The sequence below is a fragment of the Hordeum vulgare genome, chromosome 7H (genome assembly GCF_904849725.1).
Source record: "Hordeum vulgare subsp. vulgare chromosome 7H, MorexV3_pseudomolecules_assembly, whole genome shotgun sequence".
NCBI lineage: Eukaryota > Viridiplantae > Streptophyta > Magnoliopsida > Poales > Poaceae > Hordeum > Hordeum vulgare.
In genome coordinates, this window is record NC_058524.1 from 611,861,865 (window position 1) to 611,880,757 (window position 18,893).

Genomic DNA, 18,893 nt, shown 5'->3' on the forward strand with positions numbered 1-18,893 from the left:
GGCCCACATTCCGACAAATGGCTGGAAGCCATGAAATCCGAGAGAGGATCCATGTGTGAAAACAAAGTGTAGATTTTGGTAGAACTACTTGATGGTCATAGGACTATTGAGTAAAATGGATCTTTAAAAGAAGACAGACGATGATGGTGATAAGTCACTATTAAGAAAAGCTCGACTTGTCGCAAAGATGTTTTCGACAAGATCAAACAGTTGACTATGATGAGACTTTCTCACTCGTAGCGATGCTAAAGGTCTGTTAGAATTATGTTAGTTGTTGATGCATTATTTATGAAATATTGCACGTAGGATGTCAAAACGTTGTTTTCTCGACGGTTTCCTTGAGCAAACATTGTATGTGATACAACCAGAAGGTTTTGTCGATCCTAAAGATACTAGCAAGTATGCAAGCTCCAGTGATCCTTCAATGGACTGGTGCAAGCATCTCGGAGTTGGAATATACACTTTGATGAGATGATCAAAGATTTTGGGTTTGTACAAGGTTTATGAGAAACTTGTATTTCCAAAGAAGTGAGTGGGAGCACTATAGAATTTCTGATAAGTATATGTGGTTGACATATTGTGGATCAGAAGTAATGTAGAATTTCTGTAAAGCATACAAGGTTGTTTGAAAGGAGTTTTCAAAGGAATACCTGGATTGCGCTACTTGAACGTTGAGCATCAAAGATCTATGGAGATAGATCAAAAGCGCTTAATGAAAGTTTCAATGAGATGCATGCCTTGACAGGTTTTGAAAGAGTTCAAAATAAGATCAGCAAAGAAGGAGTTCTTGGTTGCGTTGTGAGGTGTGAATTTGAGTAAGACTAAAAACCCGACCCCGGCAGAATAAAGAGAATAGACGAAGGTCGTCTTCTATGCCTTAGCCGTAGAATCTGAAGTATGCCATGCTGTGTACCGCACCTGATGTGTGCCTTGACTCAAAGTTCGTTGAGAGGTACAGAGAGTGATCCATGATTGAATCACTAGCAGCGGTCAAAATTTATCCTTAGTAACTAAAGGCCTAAGGAATTTTTCTCGATTATGGAGGTGGTTAAAGAGTTCGTCGTAAAGGGTTACGTCGATGCAAGCTTTGACACTAATCCGAATAACTATGAGTAGTGAAACGGATTCGTATAGTAGAGTAGATATTTGGAGCATTTTCGAATAGCACGTAGTAGCAGCATCTATAAGATGACATAAAGATTTGTAAAGAACGCACGGATCTGAAAGTTTCAGAACCGTTGACTAAAACCTCTCTCACGAGCAAGACGTGATCAGACCCCATAACTATATGGGTGTTGGATTCGTTGGAATCACATGATGATGTGAACTAGATTATTGACTCTAGTGCAAGTGGGAGACTGTTGGAAATATGCCCTAGAGGCAATAATAAATTAGTTATTATTATATTTCATTGTTCATGATAATCGTTTATTATCCATGCTATAATTGTATTGATTGGAAACACAATACTTGTGTGGATACATAGACAAAACACTGTCCCTAGTAAGCCTCTAGTTGACTAGCTCGTTGATCAAAGATGGCCAAGGTTTCCTGGCCATAGGCAAGTGTTGTTACTTGATAACGGGATCACATCATTAGGAGAATCATGTGATGGACTAGACCCAAACTAATAGACGTAGCATGTTGATCATGTCATTTTGTTGCTACTGTTTTCTGCGTGTCAAGTATTTGTTCCTATGACCATGAGATCATATAACTCACTCACACCGGAGGAATGCTTTGTGTGTATCAAACGTCGCAACGTAACCGGGTGACTATAAAGATGCTCTACAGGTAACTCCGAAGGTGTTAGTTGAGTTAGTATGGATCGAGACTGGGATTTGTCACTCCGTGTGACGGAGAGGTATCTCGGGGCCCACTCAGTAATACAACATCACACACAAGCCTTGCAAGCAATGTGACTTAGTGTAAGTTGCGGGATCTTGTATTACGGAACGAGTAAAGAGACTTGCGAGTAAACGAGATTGAAATAGGTATGCGGATACTGACGATCGAATCTCGGGCAAGTAACATACCGAAGGACGAAGGGAATGACATACGGGATTAAATGAGTCCTTGGCACTGAGGTTCAAACGATAAGATCTTCGTAGAATATGTAGGATCCAATATGGGCATCCAGGTCCCGCTATTGGATATTGACCGAGGAGTCTCTCGGGTCATGTCTGCATAGTTCTCGAACCCGCAGGGTCTGCACACTTAAGGTTCGACGTTGTTTTATGCGTATTTGAGTTATATGGTTGGTTACCGAATGTTGTTCGGAGTCCCGGATGAGATCACGGGCGTCACGAGGGTTTCCGGAATGGTCCGGAAACGAAGATTGATATATAGGATGACCTCATTTGGTTACCGGAAGGTTTTCGTGCATTACCGGAAAAGTTTCAGGCTCATCGGTAGTGTACCGGGAGTGCCGGGAGGGGTGCCGGGGACCATCGGGAGGGGTGTCACGCCCCAAGGGGTCTCATGGGCTATGGGAAGAGATAAACCAGCCCCTAGTGGGTTGGAATAAGTTCCCACTAAGGCCCATAATGTTTGTGAAGGAAAAAACACAAGGTGGAATGAGTTTCCAAGTGGGAAGGTGGAATCCTACTCCAAGTAGGATTGGAGTAGGACTCCTCCACCTCCAATTTCGGCCAAACCTTGAGGGTTTGAGGCTGCCTCTTCCCTCCCCCTCCCTCCTATATATACTGAGGTATTAGGGCTGATTTGAGACGACTTTTCCACGGCAGCCCGACCACATACCTCCACGGTTTTTCCTCTAGATCGCGTTTCTGCGGAGCTCGGACGGAGCCTTGCTGAGACAAGGTCATCACCAACCTCCGGAGTGCCGTCACGCTGCCGGAGAACTCTTCTACCTCTCCGTCTCTCTTGCTGGATCAAGAAGGCCGAGATCATCGTCGAGCTATACGTGTGCTGAACACGGAGGTGCCGTCCGTTCGGTACTAGATCGTGGGACTGATCGTGAGATTGTTCGCGGGGCGGATCGAGGGACGTGAGGACGTTCCACTACATCAACCGCGTTCTCTAACGCTTCTGCTGTACGATCTACAAGGGTACGTAGATCACTCATCCCCTCTCGTAGATGGACATCCCCATGATAGGTCTTCGTGCGCGTAGGAAATTTTTTGTTTCCCATGCGACGTTCCCCAACAGAATCTTCATCATTCAGTAGGATGCTTAGGTCAGTTTTCACTTTGAAGGGCGGAATTTCATGAAACTTATTATAATCTTATGACATGTTTGTCTTGTCATCTACTCCCACGATGTTTCTTTTCCCTGAAAGAACTATGTGGCGTTTTGGCTCATCGGACGATATCTTCTTTTGCTGATTTCTTTTTCTCGTTTTTGTAGACATGTCCTTCACATAGAAAACCTGAGCGACATCATTGGCTAGGACAAATGGTTCGTCCATGTACGCAAGATTGTTGAGATCCACTGTTGTCATGTCATACTTTTGGTCTACAACTACCCCGCCTCCTGTCAGCTTCACCCATTTGCACCGAAACAAAGGGATCTTAAAAGTAGGTCCATAGTCAAGTTCCCATATCTCCTCTGTGTACCCGTAATATGTTTCCAAATAGTGCCCATTCTCGTCTGTTGCATCAAAGCGGACACCACTATTTTGGTTGGTGCTCTTTTTATCTTGGGCAACCGTGTAAAATGTATTCCCATTTATCTCATACCCTTGGAAAGTACAGATAGTCGAAGATGGTGGCCTGGCCAAACAGTACAGCTGATCTCCAACGGTGTCGTCATTCATGAGATGTGTCTGCAACCAACTGCCGAAAGTCTTCTCGTGTTCCCCTTTAATCCAAGAGTCGGCCTTCCCCGGGTTTTTGGAGCGTAGAATATTCTTGTGTCTCACGATATACGGAGCCACCACGGTGGAATTGTGTAGAACTGTGTAGTGTGCTTGAGAGAAAGAATGCCCATCCATACATACTTTTGCTTTCCTTCCTAGTGTGCCTTTTCCTGTCAGCCTACCCTCATACCGAGATTCAGGAACACCAATTGGCTTAAGGTCAGGAAGAAAGACCACACAAAACTTAATGACCTCCTCTGTTCCATAGCCCTTGGAGATGCTTCCTTCTGGCCTAGCACGGTTACGAACATATTTCTTTAAGACTCCCATGAACCTCTCGAAGGGGAACATATTGTGTAGAAACACAGGACCGAGAATTCTAATCTCTTCGACTAGGTGAACTAGGAGGTGTGTCATTATATTGAAGAAGGATGGCGGGAACAACAACTCAAAGTTGACCAGACATTGGACCACATCAATCTGTAACCCTGATAGACTTTCTCGATCGATTACCTTCTGAGAAATTGCATTGAGGAATGCACATACCTTTACAATTGCCAGGCGAACATTTTCCGGTAGAATTCCCCTCAATGCAACCGGAAGCAATTGCGTCATAAGCACGTGGCAGTCATGAGACTTTAGGTTTTGGAATTTTTTGTCTTTCATATTTACGATTCCCTTTATATTCGACGAGAAGCCAGTCGGGACCTTGATACTGAAAAGGACTTCAAAGAAGATTTCCTTCTCTTCCTTAGTAAGAGCGTAGCTGGCACGCCCTTGAAACTGCCCTGGATGCATGCCATCTCTTCCTTTGTGACGTTCCTGGTCCTCCTGTGCTTTTGGTGTATCTTTTGACTTCCCATACAAGCCCAGGAAGCCTAGAATATTCACGCAGAGATTCTTCGTCAGGTGCATCACGTCGATTGCCGAACGGACCTCATGGACTTCCCAGTAGGGTAGCTCCCAAAATATAGATTTCTTCTTCCACATGGGTACGCGCTTATCAGGGCCGTTAGGAACAGGTTGGCTGTCAGGACCCTTTCCAAAGATTACTTTTAAATCTTTGACCATATCAAATACTTCAGCACCAGTACGGATGATAGGCTTCCCTCGGGGTTCTGCCTTGCCATTGAAATGCTTGCCTTTTTTCTTTAAGGGATGCTTGGGCGGAAGAAAACGACGATTGTACGGGTACACATTCTTCCTACATTTGTTCAGATATATACTTTCTGTCTGATCCAAACAGTGCGTGCATGCATTGTATCCCTTGTTTGACTGTCCTGAAATGTTACTAAGAGCAGGCCAATCATTGATGGTTACGAAAAGCAACGCTCGAAGGTCAAATTCCTCTTGTTTGTGCTCGTCCCACACACATACACCTGGTTTGGCCCACAACTGTAAAAGTTCATCAACTAATGGCCTTAGGTACACATCAATATCGTTGCCAGGTTGCTTTGGACCTTGGATAAGCACTGGCATCATAATGAACTTCCGCTTCATGCACAACCAAGGAGGAAGGTTGTAGATACATAGAGTAACGGGTCAGGTGCTGTGACTGCAACTCTGCTCCCTAAAAGGATTCATGCCATCTGTACTCAGACCTAACCATAAGTTCCTTACGTCAGCTACAAATCTCGGGAACTCTCTCTTGATTTTTCTCCACTGCCGACCATCAGCGGTGTGCCTCAACTTATCGTCTTTCATACGATCTTCCATGTGCCATCGCAACAACTTCGCATGATCTTTATTTCTAAACAGACGTTTCAACCATGGTATTATAGGAGCATACCACATCACCTTGGCAGGAACCCTCTTCCTGGGTGGCTCGCCCTCAATATCACCAGGGTCATCTTTTCTGATCTTATACTGCAATGCAGTGCATATCGGGCATTTATCCATATTCTCGTACTTCTCACCGCGGTAGAGGATGCAGTCATTAGGGCATGCATGTATCTTCTGCACGTCTAATCCTAGAGGGCAGACAAGCTTCTTTGCTTCGTACGTGCTGGCGGGCAATTCGTTCTTTCTTGGAAGCATCTTCTTCATCAGTACCAGCAACTTTTCGAATGACGAGTCAGTCACACTGGTCTCTGCCTTCCACTTCAGCAATTCTAGTGTGCTACCCAGCTTCTTCTGGCCATCTTCACAAGTTGGGTACAACAATTTGTTGTGGTCCTGTAACATCTGCTCGAACTGCAACCTCTCCTTTTCTGTGTCGCGACCTCACCGTGCATCAGAAATGACCCGGCCAAGATCATCAGCGGGCTCATCTGGTTCCCGTTCTTCATCCTGATCTTCTTCTTCATTGTCTTCCATTGTGGTATCAGCATACTCAGGGAACATAGATCGGTAGTTGTCATCATCGTTCTCTTCTTCTTCATCGTCGTCTTCCATCATAACCCCTCTTTCTCCGTGCTTGGTCCAAACATTATAGCCCGACATAAAACCGGACCGAAGCAGGTGGCTCTGAATGACTCTTGAGGAAGTGTAATCCTTCTCATTCCGACATTCAACACATGGACAAAACATATATCCACCACCATGCTTGTTCGCATCGGCTGCATCTCGAAAAGAATGCATGCCTTCTCTGTAAGCGGTTGTGCGTCGATCACCGTACATCCATGGATGGCTCATCTGTGTTATACGACAGTATATCAAATACAATCACGATCCTAAAAATTAGTACCGCACGGTCTAAACGAGGAAATATAGTTGCTAACCTTTTAGAATAAGTAGAAATAAAGAGGAAGAGGTTTAAGCGTGGCTCAGTCATCTCATATCGTAGTTGTGTTCGGTGAACTGAAGCGGCATCGCTCTAACACACATTTCAACAAACACCTCTAGTGCATAAAAAAAAGTGGAGAGCTAGCACCCACCCACAATCCTCCATCCAAGAAAAATGCAAGAAAGAGAGAAGAGGGGGGCTGTGCTATATATAGGCAGAGGACTTTCGTCTCGGTTTGAGACACGAACCGGGACTAAAGGTGGCGCACATGCGGGCTGCCCACCGCGTAGCCCTTTAGTCCTGGTTTGGGACACGAACCGGGACTAAAGGCTTCTTACGGGCCGGGACTAAAGCCTCGAGGGAGGCATTGAGAATTGGGGCGACGTGGCCGGGCCTTTAGTCCCGGCCCAGAGGCAGGCCGGGACTAAAGGGTCCCGGCCAAAGGCCCGTTTTCCACTAGTGATGTATCTCAAATCCTAGGAATAGGATTAGGAAAGAAGATGCCCTTTGGTTCACATCATAGGATTTTTTTCCATTGAGTCTAGGTTAATGTCACTACACCATGACACCGAATTCCCTACTGACGCAGTTTTGCCGACCGACTGTTGGTCGGGATAACTTCTATCAAACAGTCGGTCGGCAATACTCACATCCGATGACCAACAGTCGGTCAGCAATGCTGAAATGTATACCGTTGATCTGTCGGTCGGTAAAAGTTACATTACTATCAAACTGTTGGTCGGCAAATAATGTTGACCGACTGTGGGTAGCCAATTGGGCCGCCCAAAATACCCGCGCGCGTGCCTACGAAACTAAACGCGTGAAGCCCATCCAAATTTTCTGGCCCTCGTCCCCACAGCCCACCCTAATCTCTCTGCCCCCTCTACCTTTCCCTTTCTCTCCCGATCTGAGCGGTGGCAGCGGCGACTCCCATCCTCTTCCTCCACTCCTCTCCCCCAAATCGAGCTCTGCCCCGAAGCGGAGGAAGGTCTCGCCGCCATGATGCGAAGGAAGGTCTCATCGTCCCGTCGATTTGGATGCATGAAGCAGTCGAGCTCCACCCTGAAGTGGAGGAAAAGGTACGTACGCGGTCATCGATCTCGGCGCGTCTAGCCATGGCGGGCTTGCCCCTCTTGCATGGCTCCTTTGCACGGAGCGCTAGCAGCCCATACGACGTAGATCCGTCGTCCCTTCGTCCGTCCCACGCGTTGGCCGATGGCTGCCGCACTGTTCCTTTCACCCCCCACCCGTCGTATGCAATGAGACACACTACCATGCCGTTTTGTTGCAGCCAGACCACTGGACCTGCCCTCGCGCTATGGGCGGATGCTCGTTTTGCCTGGTGGTTTCTCACTCTCGGCGACTACACATTCATCCTGGTGGTGTCGCTCTGCCCGCTATGTTGCCTTTTTCCCCAGTGGCTTCGCCTTAGACCACTACCTATAACCAGTGAGTCCTGCCCGTTTCTTTAAATTTGAAGTGCAACTATAGGCATATCTTGTTTTATCTTGAATTCAATATTTGCTACTTTGTATTAGAACTATTCATCCTTCTTGGCATTCAGTAAATTATATTTTGGTACTAGATCATAGTTGTTTGATTATTGGCAAATAATGATTCTTTACCTATTCCTTTTTCTTCTGTAGATTGATCCGACAACATCGAGAGGAAGTAGCTGCGCACGGAGGAGGTCATCCGCGAGCCCTGCATCCTGATTGTCGACCTTGTCCACATAGCAAGTTGTCGCTGCTGGCCGAGGTTGCCCATGTCGACACTGCCCCCGCTGGCATGCAGCTCATTCTTCTCGAGGACATGGTACTCCCTTCCTCCCCTCTGTTAATGTCGAGATGTGTTGATTTGATTGGGTTGTTTGATTTGGTGCTTGCGAACAAGGAAGACTACGAGTCAATCGATCATGCGATGGCCTAGCAGCGTATATACGTGTTAGATTTATGCTTTGCTGATTGATGCACAAGGGGAGCTATGCAGTTACCCTGAGAGAACTTAAATTACTTGTAGAATTGTAGTTGCAATGTTATTGTTCCTCTTTTTTTGATTTGTGTAAACGTAATGGGATGATACTTTTCTCACGTTGTTAAATGCTCACAAATTACATAGCAGACCTCAGGAAGCATGGATGTGGCTGGCAATGGCAAGGGTGCCATCAATCTGGGCTCCCTTATGGTTTCACCTATTTTGTACAATGATGATGGGCTACTCTGTTTTATGTGATATCGGAAGTAGCTTTGGCCCGGGCAAAGAGGAAGACGCTCATGAGTTTCTCAGGTGATATTTTTGATTCTTCATTCTCTTTGGTTAAAATACTATACCTCTCCTTGCCCAAAAATATTGTGTATGCATAAAATGGCACACTTTGAAGCTGAAATGATAGACAGCATAATCCAAAAATTCCATGTCCATGTGTTTTGTGATGGCTGCATCAAGTTATGATCAATTCACAGGCTTATTTTCTCGTTGAATAATGTTAATAATAGTACACTTACTATTTCTTAAAAATATCTATAGGCGAGAACAGTTCATATCAATAGCTTGCTTAACCAACACTACTAGAAAACCGGTTTTTAACGACGACATATGTGGTTGTTAAAAGTTAAAATGTGATCGTTGAAAGTCATTAACAACCACAATTTTGTGGTCGTAATAGGCTCCGTCGTTAAAAGTTTAACGACCACATACATTTTCCCTCGTTATTTTCTAACGATGAGACAATGTGTTGTCGTTAATTGTGAGGAAACAACGACCACAATTCGTATCTTAGCGACCAGTTTTATCATAACTAAAACTGTGGTAGAGTTACTTTGGACATGGGACTAACGCATCGTACCAATAACAACCGAGAATTTTTCGTTCTTCGTCGTTATTGCCCTAATATCCACTAGTGCAATGTGTATCTCATTTGAAGTTGAATACTAATTCTAACCCTGTTGCACTTTGTATAGCCATTTGATCTTATCGGTCCTATGTTAAGGAACAATGGCTTTCTATTGCTGTCCTGTAGTGGTGGTCTCAACCAGATGTGTGTCAACGTAAGTACAACTTGTGCCAATCTCAATGCATCTACATCGTTGTCTATATTTCCAAGCCATTGTTGTTGTTCAAATGCCAAAAGTGAACAATGAAAGTTTCATTGTTAAATCAGTATGTGATATGGTGATGGCTGCAAGATACTTGAATGTCACACTCATCATGCTAGATTTGTATAAAACTTGATTTTAGACGCATATGATCGAAAGTAACAATGAGCTACTGTTGTACTGTTGTATGCATATATGTTTTTATTGATTTGACACCAAACATTCACTAAGGGTTGCTTCTTATGATTTATCCCCTTGAATTTCACATTTTTTTCTCTTGTTCATAAGGGTAAATACCAGTTTAGATATAATACCACCCATGGGCCGTCCATAAGTGCATTTTCTGGGAGGTTCATGGTTGATTGACATGCCTAATCGTATTTTATCTGAGTGCATATAGCAGCCATTATCTAATACTTGGTGTAATTCACCTGTGACATTTTTATCCTTTTTGTAGGAAAGACATACAAAAGGAGAAAGAAGGAACCTGGAAGATGTCAGTTTGCATCAGCTAGAGATTTTCTATAACAGAGTAAAAACAATGTGTCTTTTAGTTCCAATTTTGTAAACCTATATGGCATCTTGTCATCTATTTCTAATGCTATCTAGCAAGTCAATTTTAGAGGAGCTTCATTTGGATGCATATAGTAAAAATCTAAATCATATATTCCTAATGCTATCTAGCAAGTCAATTTTAGATTACTTATGGACCCTAAACTGTAAGTGTAATATTATTTGTGACATCTTTTTATGCCAATAGTACTACTTAATTTACCAAGTATTCTTCATTATCCAATATTACTTGTTGCTCCTAATTAATTACTTTTAAATATGCATGTGTGATCTCTTAAACTTATTGCTTCTAATTACTGGATACCTTTTCTTTGTACTCCTTGGCGATGCTTATGAATTTTCAGCCCTGTGTGTAACATGAGACTTTTATATATGTATGTAGTATTATAACAAATACAAAATTTTGCTTCTACGTACTATATCCTACTACCATATATATATATATATATATATATATATATATATATATATATATATATATATATATATATATATATATGGACTACTCACATATGAAATGTTTGCAAAATAAAAACAAGCAAAGAAAATGCAGTTTATGATATTGTATTATTATAATTGAGACTTTTTTAACTTTTGTAGGAAGCAAAGAAAAGGACAACACTCAAACAAAAGGAGAACACTCACAAGGAACCATGAAGCCAGCGATGCGTGTCACTTGGATATTTAGCCTTCATTTTGTACAACTCACGTCTCATACTAGCATCTTTTAGCTGTCATTTTTGTGAACCTGATGTATGGTGTCCTGGTGGTTATGCTTGGAACAGAGTGTATGTGACAATTAATTAATGGAATAAAAAATGGTTGGTGCATCTGATGGAGGATGTCTTCATGATCATTATTAGGACACATGAACTATGTATAAGTAACAATCAGTACCATTGGTTAGTTACAACTGTGGTTGGCTATAAAATGTTGATGATTTGTTGGTCGGCGAAAGAAAACCACATCACATTGTTGGTCGGAAATACAAATGCCGTCTGAATGTCAGTCGGGAAAGGCTGACGCAAAGCCTAACTGAATGTTGGTCGGGAAAGATCCATGGCTACCCCAATAGATTGTTGGTCGGGAAAGGCCCATGGCACCCCCAACGGATTGTTGGTCGGGAAAAGCCCATGACAGGCCCAACAGACTGTTGGTCGGGAAAGATACTCTATAGCCATCAAACAGTCGGTCGGGAAAAATATGTCGGTCGGGAAAGGGCTTTCCCGTCTGGACTTATCCCAACAAACACGATTAGTTGGCAATAATCTTCCCCGACCAACTGTTTGTCATCGAAAGTGGTATTTCCAACCAAACCTTGTTGTTGGAAATGTAGTGTCGTGGTGTAGTGTGTTTATTTTGAATCCCTCCATAGTAATAGGTTTTTGTTCCTACAAACCAAAGGGCTCTAAAGGAATTTTTCCTCTAGAAATCCTATATCATGGAATTTCTACAAGATTTCTGCAAACCGAAGGAGGCCTAACGTTTCGACTATGATGACACTTAGCCCTATTGTAAAATCTTCCACTATAAGGCTTGTCTTAGCCCTTGGAGTCTCGAAAGGATGGTGTTCATGCTAGCTTGTAGTGCATGTCAAATTCATGATGTTCTGGATGAGCATGTGTATCACAAACAACCATCAGGTACCCACAGTCGCCGACTCTTCCTTCCCCTCAATCACCACCTCCTCCCTACCCCCCCCCCCCAGCCACCGCCTCGTACCTCCTCATCCTCCCTTCCTCTCACCCAATGGCGGAGCCAAGGCCCGGCCAACCTGGGCAGTTGCCCGGGCTCCACTTGACAATCCTTCACTAATTTTTCTACGGATTATGTGTCTCACCGTGAGTTTTTGTGGGAAATTTTAGCTAAATCTTACAGCTCTCATACCTTGCCCAGGCTGCACAAATGGTCTGGCTCCGCCACTGCTCTCACCACTACACCAATTAATGGTGGTGGAGCAGAGGTCTCTACTCCTGTAGACTCCGAGCAGAGGTCCCTTTGATGACTTGAGGGAGAGGTTATGGCCTGGGGAGGTGGTATTGATGCTTCATGTCACGCCAATTGTCTCGGGTGGTAGGTTGTTGGTGGCAACAATCTCATCTACAGATACACGGATGACATCAATGGCGTTTTGCGTCCCAATGAAGTGGTCTTCCGCTCGGGCACACGGATGGCACACTATGGTCATGCGCTGCTAGGTGGTGGTCACAATAGGTGGGAGGCTCCTTGAGATCCTATGGCAAGAATATGTTTTGCTCACAAATTATGCCACCACAGAAAACAACAACGGAGCGTGAGGATGTCTGGGACTGTCAGAACGTCCTGAATTGGGATTTGGGAGGTACATGTGACCTTCCTTCCTTGTCAATCTTCTTCGTATGTGCGATGGCGACATTCATCATTTAGAGCCTTTGGCGGCGATCGACTCTTGACTGCGTTCTTGTGTGGGTATGATATTCAAATGTGTGCCATCTCACGTCAAGGCCGTACCACGCATGCTGCTACTCAAATCACGGAAAGTGGTAGCAACAACGCATGATGACTTCAATTTGGTGGTGCTTCTCGATTAGCGTCTCGAGTTCCGGGGTAAAAACCATAGGTCTGGCCCTATTTGGTTATACCTAACAATTGTGGTTTTTGTTGTTGTTACCTTTTCTAAGGCATTGTTCGAATTTGCCCGGACTTTATCTTCAGGGTGGAAACCCAAGATTTGACCTTCGGTGGTTGGATCCGGCGACCCATGGTGGTTGGCTGCCATTCCCTTCCTGAAGGTGTTGCTGCTTGAGAAGCTTTCATGTTGTCCTTGTGAAGTCAAAGGATGGTCATGGTTGTAGTTGGTTGCTCGTTGTTTTGCGGCTGGGTGTGTGCTCATTGTGTTTGTATACTTTTTGTGCTTCATTTTGAAACAATAAAATTCACTCTATCGGAGGAAAAAATGAAAACGCCTAAACATCACATTATGTTTGCAAACTGGCAAAACACTCCATCGCCTAAGACAGGCCCCTCAAGCATGGTACTCTCGGTCAAGCATAAAATTACAGGCACTTGCTTTACTACTACAAAATCTAATACATCCCTATTTATCTTTAATAATAAGGGCACTACTATAATTTTTGTGAAGGTATATGTGACTACATAATTGTAGTAACAGGTTCATGCTGTCACAACTCTTCTACATGATCTCAGTTCTGACTCTGTCCTTAAAGATTTGGCGTATTTGCAACTTTTTGGGAGGTGAGATGATAAACAACTTCTCACCTAAAGTATGCACTAGAATTACTCGTAAGAGTCCATATGAATAATTGCACGCTATTCCAAATCCATTGGACAGTTGTTGAAAGGATCTAAATACATTGAAGGGTCGGCTTACCTTGGTCTCACATTTAGGAAATCCTCGTCTTCCTTGGTTACCGGCATTTTTTATGTTGATGGGCAGGTTGTTCATATGATAAATGGTCAACGGGAGGCTTCATATACCTAGGTTCAAACATAATATCATGGAGTGCAAGGAAGCAAGCAACAATGTCTAAATCCAACACGGAGGTTCAGTATGAAGCCCTGGTCAAGTTACAACTGAGATAATTTGTGTGCAATCATTACTCAAAGAACCACTGAACCCCTGGTCAAGTTACAACTGAGATAATTTGTGTGCAATCATTACTCAAAGAACCCGAAGTTCCTCAATAAAGAGTGTCTTGTCTTTGTTGTCATAGTCTTGGCTCAACAAATCTGCCAATGAATCGAGTCTTTCATGCACACATCTCAACCAAGTGAGTGCATCTGTGCTGTGGAACATCACTGGACTACCCATATGAAAAGTTGTTTATGATTGCTTGGAATGTGAAGTCTGGCATTGGTATGTATTTAAAAAAAAAGACATACAGAAAAAGATGCACAAAATTACAAGTGTTGGACAGAAACTCAGTGGCGATCATTTCACGAGTCCCGGTAGATCTCAGCCTGCTTTCTTGTTCACTTTGAGGTAGGGCAGCGCACCCATCACGTTGCTGTAGTCGCTCTTGTTAACTTGGACCTGCAGCAGAAGATAGCAGTCTCAGAGGCATGCAAATTGGTGCCGCGGCACAAAGTGGCAAGCTTCGTTGATCTAGTGAAGCTGTCATGGAGTCATAGTACTACAGTCTCTAAATAAGCTACACCAGAATGGAACTTCCCAGAGCAAATTACTGGTACTATCCTAGTGGCTTAATTTTCCAGCCACCAGTGTTTTGTACAATATGACACAAAAGTTCATGGTTGCTAATCTGTTGGCATATGTCTCTGTTCTGAAGGGACCAAATAATACTTTCTGCAGTGCATATAAATTAAAGAAGACAAAATTTCCATCAGAGCATGGCATATCATGATTTACTATTCAACATTTAGCAGTTGGCAGTAATAGCACAAAAATGTTTAGAAAGAAACGCCGCCTTCTTCTCGGCACCGACTTGATATTAGCATCAGTTATGATTCATGTACTGTGGAATGAGTTGAAATTACCTACGGAAACTAGTCACAATAAAAAACAAGCAGTGGCTTCTGAATGCCAAACATCCTACACTATGCACATTGTTGTTACAATTAATAAACTAACAGATTCAGCCAGCTATATTTACGCCGAACCTCACAGCTCAAATGAAGCCCGATCGCAGTTTGGGCACGGCCCTGGAAATGCATTCAGAACGTTGACACCAACCAATTACCAAACCGTCTGACCGTGAACGGTTTGGGCCGTACTGAATTAACATTGACTTCTCATAACTGAACTACCATTAACTGAACAAAATGGAAGAAAAATGTGAGCTGAGGAAGCATGTAGTTACCATCTTGGAGAGCCTCTTCCTGCGCTTGGCGTTCTTCTTGCTGAGCAGATGCTGCTTCCCGGCGCAGCGCCGCACGATCTTCCCCGTCCCCGTCACCCTGAACCGCTTCGCCGACGCCTGCACACACACACACATAGCAGAGAAAGAATCAAGAAACGCCCAGGGCGACAAATGCGCATTTCTCGATAATAACGAACCAACAAGAAGAAGGCAAGAAGGAAACCTTGTGCGTCTTCATCTTGTACCCCTTCCCGGCGGCGACGACGGCGAGGGGGCGGGGGAGCGGGGCCGCCGGGGAGAGCGCGGCGGCGCCGGCGGCGGCCACGGCCAGCGGCGCCCCGAAGAACGGGTTGGCCGGGAAGGCGAGGGAGGAGTGGGCCGGCCTCCTTCCCGGGAGGGCCTGGAGGACCGGCGGCAGGGCCTGGCGCGCGAGGGAGAGCGACATGGCCATGGCTTCCTCTCTCTCTCTCTGTTCTTGTTCACTGCGTCTTCTTCCTCTGCTTGAGGGAGTGAGCCCAAGGGGATTAGATAGAGAGCCGAGCTGAGCGGATAGCGTACGGGGAAAATTCACAAAAGTTCACGTGACCTGGGCCGTCCAAGCGCCCCACTTATGGATTGGCCTGAGCAAAGCCCACATCCAGAGTGGCCATGGGCCGCACAATCGTAATAGACGCACTGAAGAGAAACCCGCCGCAAATGCACACCAGCGAAATCACTAGTCGAGAAGTACACCTTTTAAAAATTACTCTCACCTTTTCAGGTTGGAAAAAGTGACGCACTGCATGTGTGTCACTTGTCGCAACCTGAAAGTTTTTTTTCTTTTTTGTGGATTCGTATTTTCAAAATGTTTTATCTCTTAAACCGTGTTTCAGAATCTCGAACCATTTTCATTATTTGGATCCCGAGATATTTAAAACTAGATCTCATGTTTATATGTTTTGTTAGATTTTTCTTTTGTGAAAAATCGGACGAAAAAAGCGTGCCTCTCTTGTGAAGGCAAAACTGTCTCTTTCACGAAAGCAAAACCGTTCCGCTTTCTATTAAAAAAATGTATTTTTTCTCGTTTGTGAGAGGCACGACCATGCCTCTCGCAAAGGAAAAATTATGCCTCTCACGAAAGCACAACCGTTCCTCATGAAAAAATAAAAATTCAAAAACATTATCTTTCTGTTTTCGGGAGCCACGGCCGTGCATCTTAGAGAAGCAAAACAGTAGCTCTTGCGAAAGCAAAACAGTGTCTCTCTTGAAAAAGCTAAGAAAGACCGGTGAGAAACCAAAATACCACAAAACCCCAAAATACTATTCTAAAAGGGCGAAAACGTGTGTGAAAAAAAATCCGAAATAAAACGCTCAGAACGTGACACATTACGACAACTGAGAACACGCCAAGTGGCGGCACATGGAAATGAGCGCCGGAAGCTCCCAAAGGAGTACTCGCTAACTAGTTGCTCTCGCCCGCAAGAGCAATTTTTCGCTTCAAGCCTATGACGAGTCATCATCCGACTCGCTAAAGTGCATGGCGATATGGGCCAGCCCAGTTAGCGGTAGGTACACTGCGTCCTTTTCTTTTATATTTTTCTTTCATATTTTTATTTCAATTTGTGATTCTATTTTCTAGTTTTACTTACAGTTTTAAATGTACTTGAAATATATATATTACAAAACTTTACTTTGCATAATATTTTGAAAATTGTTAATCATGCTTTGAATAAGTTGAATGTGTATGAAAAAAATGTTGACCCTGTATTAAAAAAAATCCTTGATCATGTATGTAAAATTATTAATAAAGTATTAAAAAATGTCGAATAAGTATTTGAGAAAAGTTAAACAAGTATTTGAAAAATGTTAAGAGTTATTAAAAATGTCAAAAAGTTATTCGAATTTTTTTCAATATGTATTAAAAATATTGTATGACTATATGAAAATGTTGAGTAATTATTAAAACTGTTGAACAAGTATTTTTCAATAAGTGTATTAAAATGTTTAACGGGTATTTGAAAATGTCGAGTAAGTACTAAAAATATTGAAGAAGTATTTCAAAATGTTGAGTAAGTATTAAAACTGCTGAATAAGTATTTAAAGAAAAATAAGTATATTAAAATATTGAACGAGTATTTTACAAATGCTGAACAAATATTTGAAAAATATTGAATAAATATTAAAATGTTAAACAAGTATTTGAAAAATGTTGAATAAGCTTTCGTACAATGTTGAACGTGTACATAAAAACTGTTGATCACTTATGAATAATTTTTTTTGACACATACAAAAATATAGAGTGGAAATGAAAACAAACATAAGGAATAACAAAAATAAAAAAACTGAGACAAAAAGAAAACCAAACAAAAAAATGTAGAAGAAACAAAATGCAAGAAAAATGAAGATACAAAATGCAAGAAAAACGAAGAAACAAAAATGCAAGAATTAAATATATATTGAGAAAAAAATAAAATACAGAAAAATAGAAAAAATGGATCGAATAGCCTCACGTAGGATTCGCCCTAGTAGATCTTACCATGAGAGAAATCCTACGCGGGGTGGCTAGCTGCACCCGATTGCAGCCTGGTGAGTGGTGACCAGAACCTTGGTTCTACTATTTCATGTCCTATATTTTTTATGCATGCGCCAGTGGGCCGGCGCAATATGACCCACTTGAAGTGTGTCTGGGCTTGGAGGCTGAGCACGTGTGCCTTGACGGTCATTTATTTATGTAATTTGTTCCAAATATATATATATATATATCCCACAGGTTTCATATACTATCATACTATATTATATATATTAATTTATCATTTTTATTATGATTATATTATTATATATAAAAAAATTTAAAATGAGTTACATGAAAAAATTACAAGTTAGCCCATAGTTTTTATTATATTTGTAAAATACATATATTTTTATACATAAAAAACAACATACATAAAATATGGTACATACTACCAAAAAGGTACTATATATATACTACCTAAACATTATTATATACTACATACTACGCGTACATACTCTCCGATTTGATAGATACTACATACAACATACAAAACACAAGTGATGATAACTACCACCGGTGGTAGATAAAATTTGTCATATATATGTACGACATACAGCATGGGTGACGTGATGTATGTACGACGAACGGGCAGGCGTACGACGGACGGGCGGGCGTACGATGGGCGGGCGGACGGGGCGACGGATACAGTACAAAACGTGCAATGACCATACTGCCCTTATACGTTTAGCGGGGGTTGTACCGAACTGCTTCTCTCTTTCTGTGTGGAGAAAAGTATCAGTCAATCCATACTCACGGGCTTCGGCGACACTCCAACACTGCCGCTGTGAGTTCGGAGAGAATCGATGTCCGTTTACTTTGTTGGTGCTTTACTCACCGTAGAAAATCATCATAGCTGCGTGCTTTGGCGAAAGAAAGGGACCCATCCAGCAGTATGCAGAGAACACGCAAGGAATTGTGCCTTCTTTAGTTCAGGGAAGGAAGGATTGATTCCCCATGCCAAACCAACCGACAAAGCGTGCCTGCAGCTCTCAACTGAGACGCCAAACCATATCCTGCATATCTCTGCATATCTTGCCGTTCTACAAGCAGTAGCTGAAGCTGATCACAACAGTCAAGTAGCTGAGATCGATTTTCTAATTATCAAGCTGCTGCCGTCTGCTGTCAAGGTACGCACACATGATGGCATCTCCTAGCTTTCTTTGTGACTTCAGCCTTGTCTCCGATCCATCGCATGGGGTGCTACTGGTTACGATTAAACAATGGTGAGGCACGAATGTAACATGTTGCCGTTGCTTTGCATGTAGGCGGTGGTGACGCTACTTCATCCGATGGGTTAGACTGGCTCATC

General features: G+C 43.0%; 1 protein-coding gene across 1 annotated transcript; it reads right to left on the reverse strand.

Moving 5' to 3' along the window:
• Window positions 1-14,023: 14,023 nt before the first annotated feature.
• Window positions 14,024-15,556, reverse strand: LOC123412131 (50S ribosomal protein L35, chloroplastic). The gene is made up of 3 exons (XM_045105078.1): window positions 15,257-15,556; window positions 15,034-15,150; window positions 14,024-14,246 (listed from the first exon to the last, which is right to left on the reverse strand). Exons 1-3 carry the CDS (start codon window positions 15,482-15,484, stop codon window positions 14,169-14,171), a joined length of 423 nt encoding a protein of 140 aa, XP_044961013.1. The 5' UTR covers window positions 15,485-15,556; the 3' UTR covers window positions 14,024-14,168.
• Window positions 15,557-18,893: the final 3,337 nt, after the last annotated feature.

Bases quoted from the DNA above. Each gene is read 5' to 3' on its own strand.
- LOC123412131 (XM_045105078.1), bottom strand. From the start codon at position 15,484: ATGGCCATGTCGCTCTCCCTCGCGCGCCAGGCCCTGCCGCCGGTCCTC. The intron at 15,151-15,256 runs GTTTCCTTCTTG...GTGTGTGTGCAG, and splicing joins ACAAGATGAAGACGCACAAG to GCGTCGGCGAAGCGGTTCAG. The intron at 14,247-15,033 runs GTAACTACATGC...CTTCTGCTGCAG, and splicing joins GGAAGAGGCTCTCCAAGATG to GTCCAAGTTAACAAGAGCGA.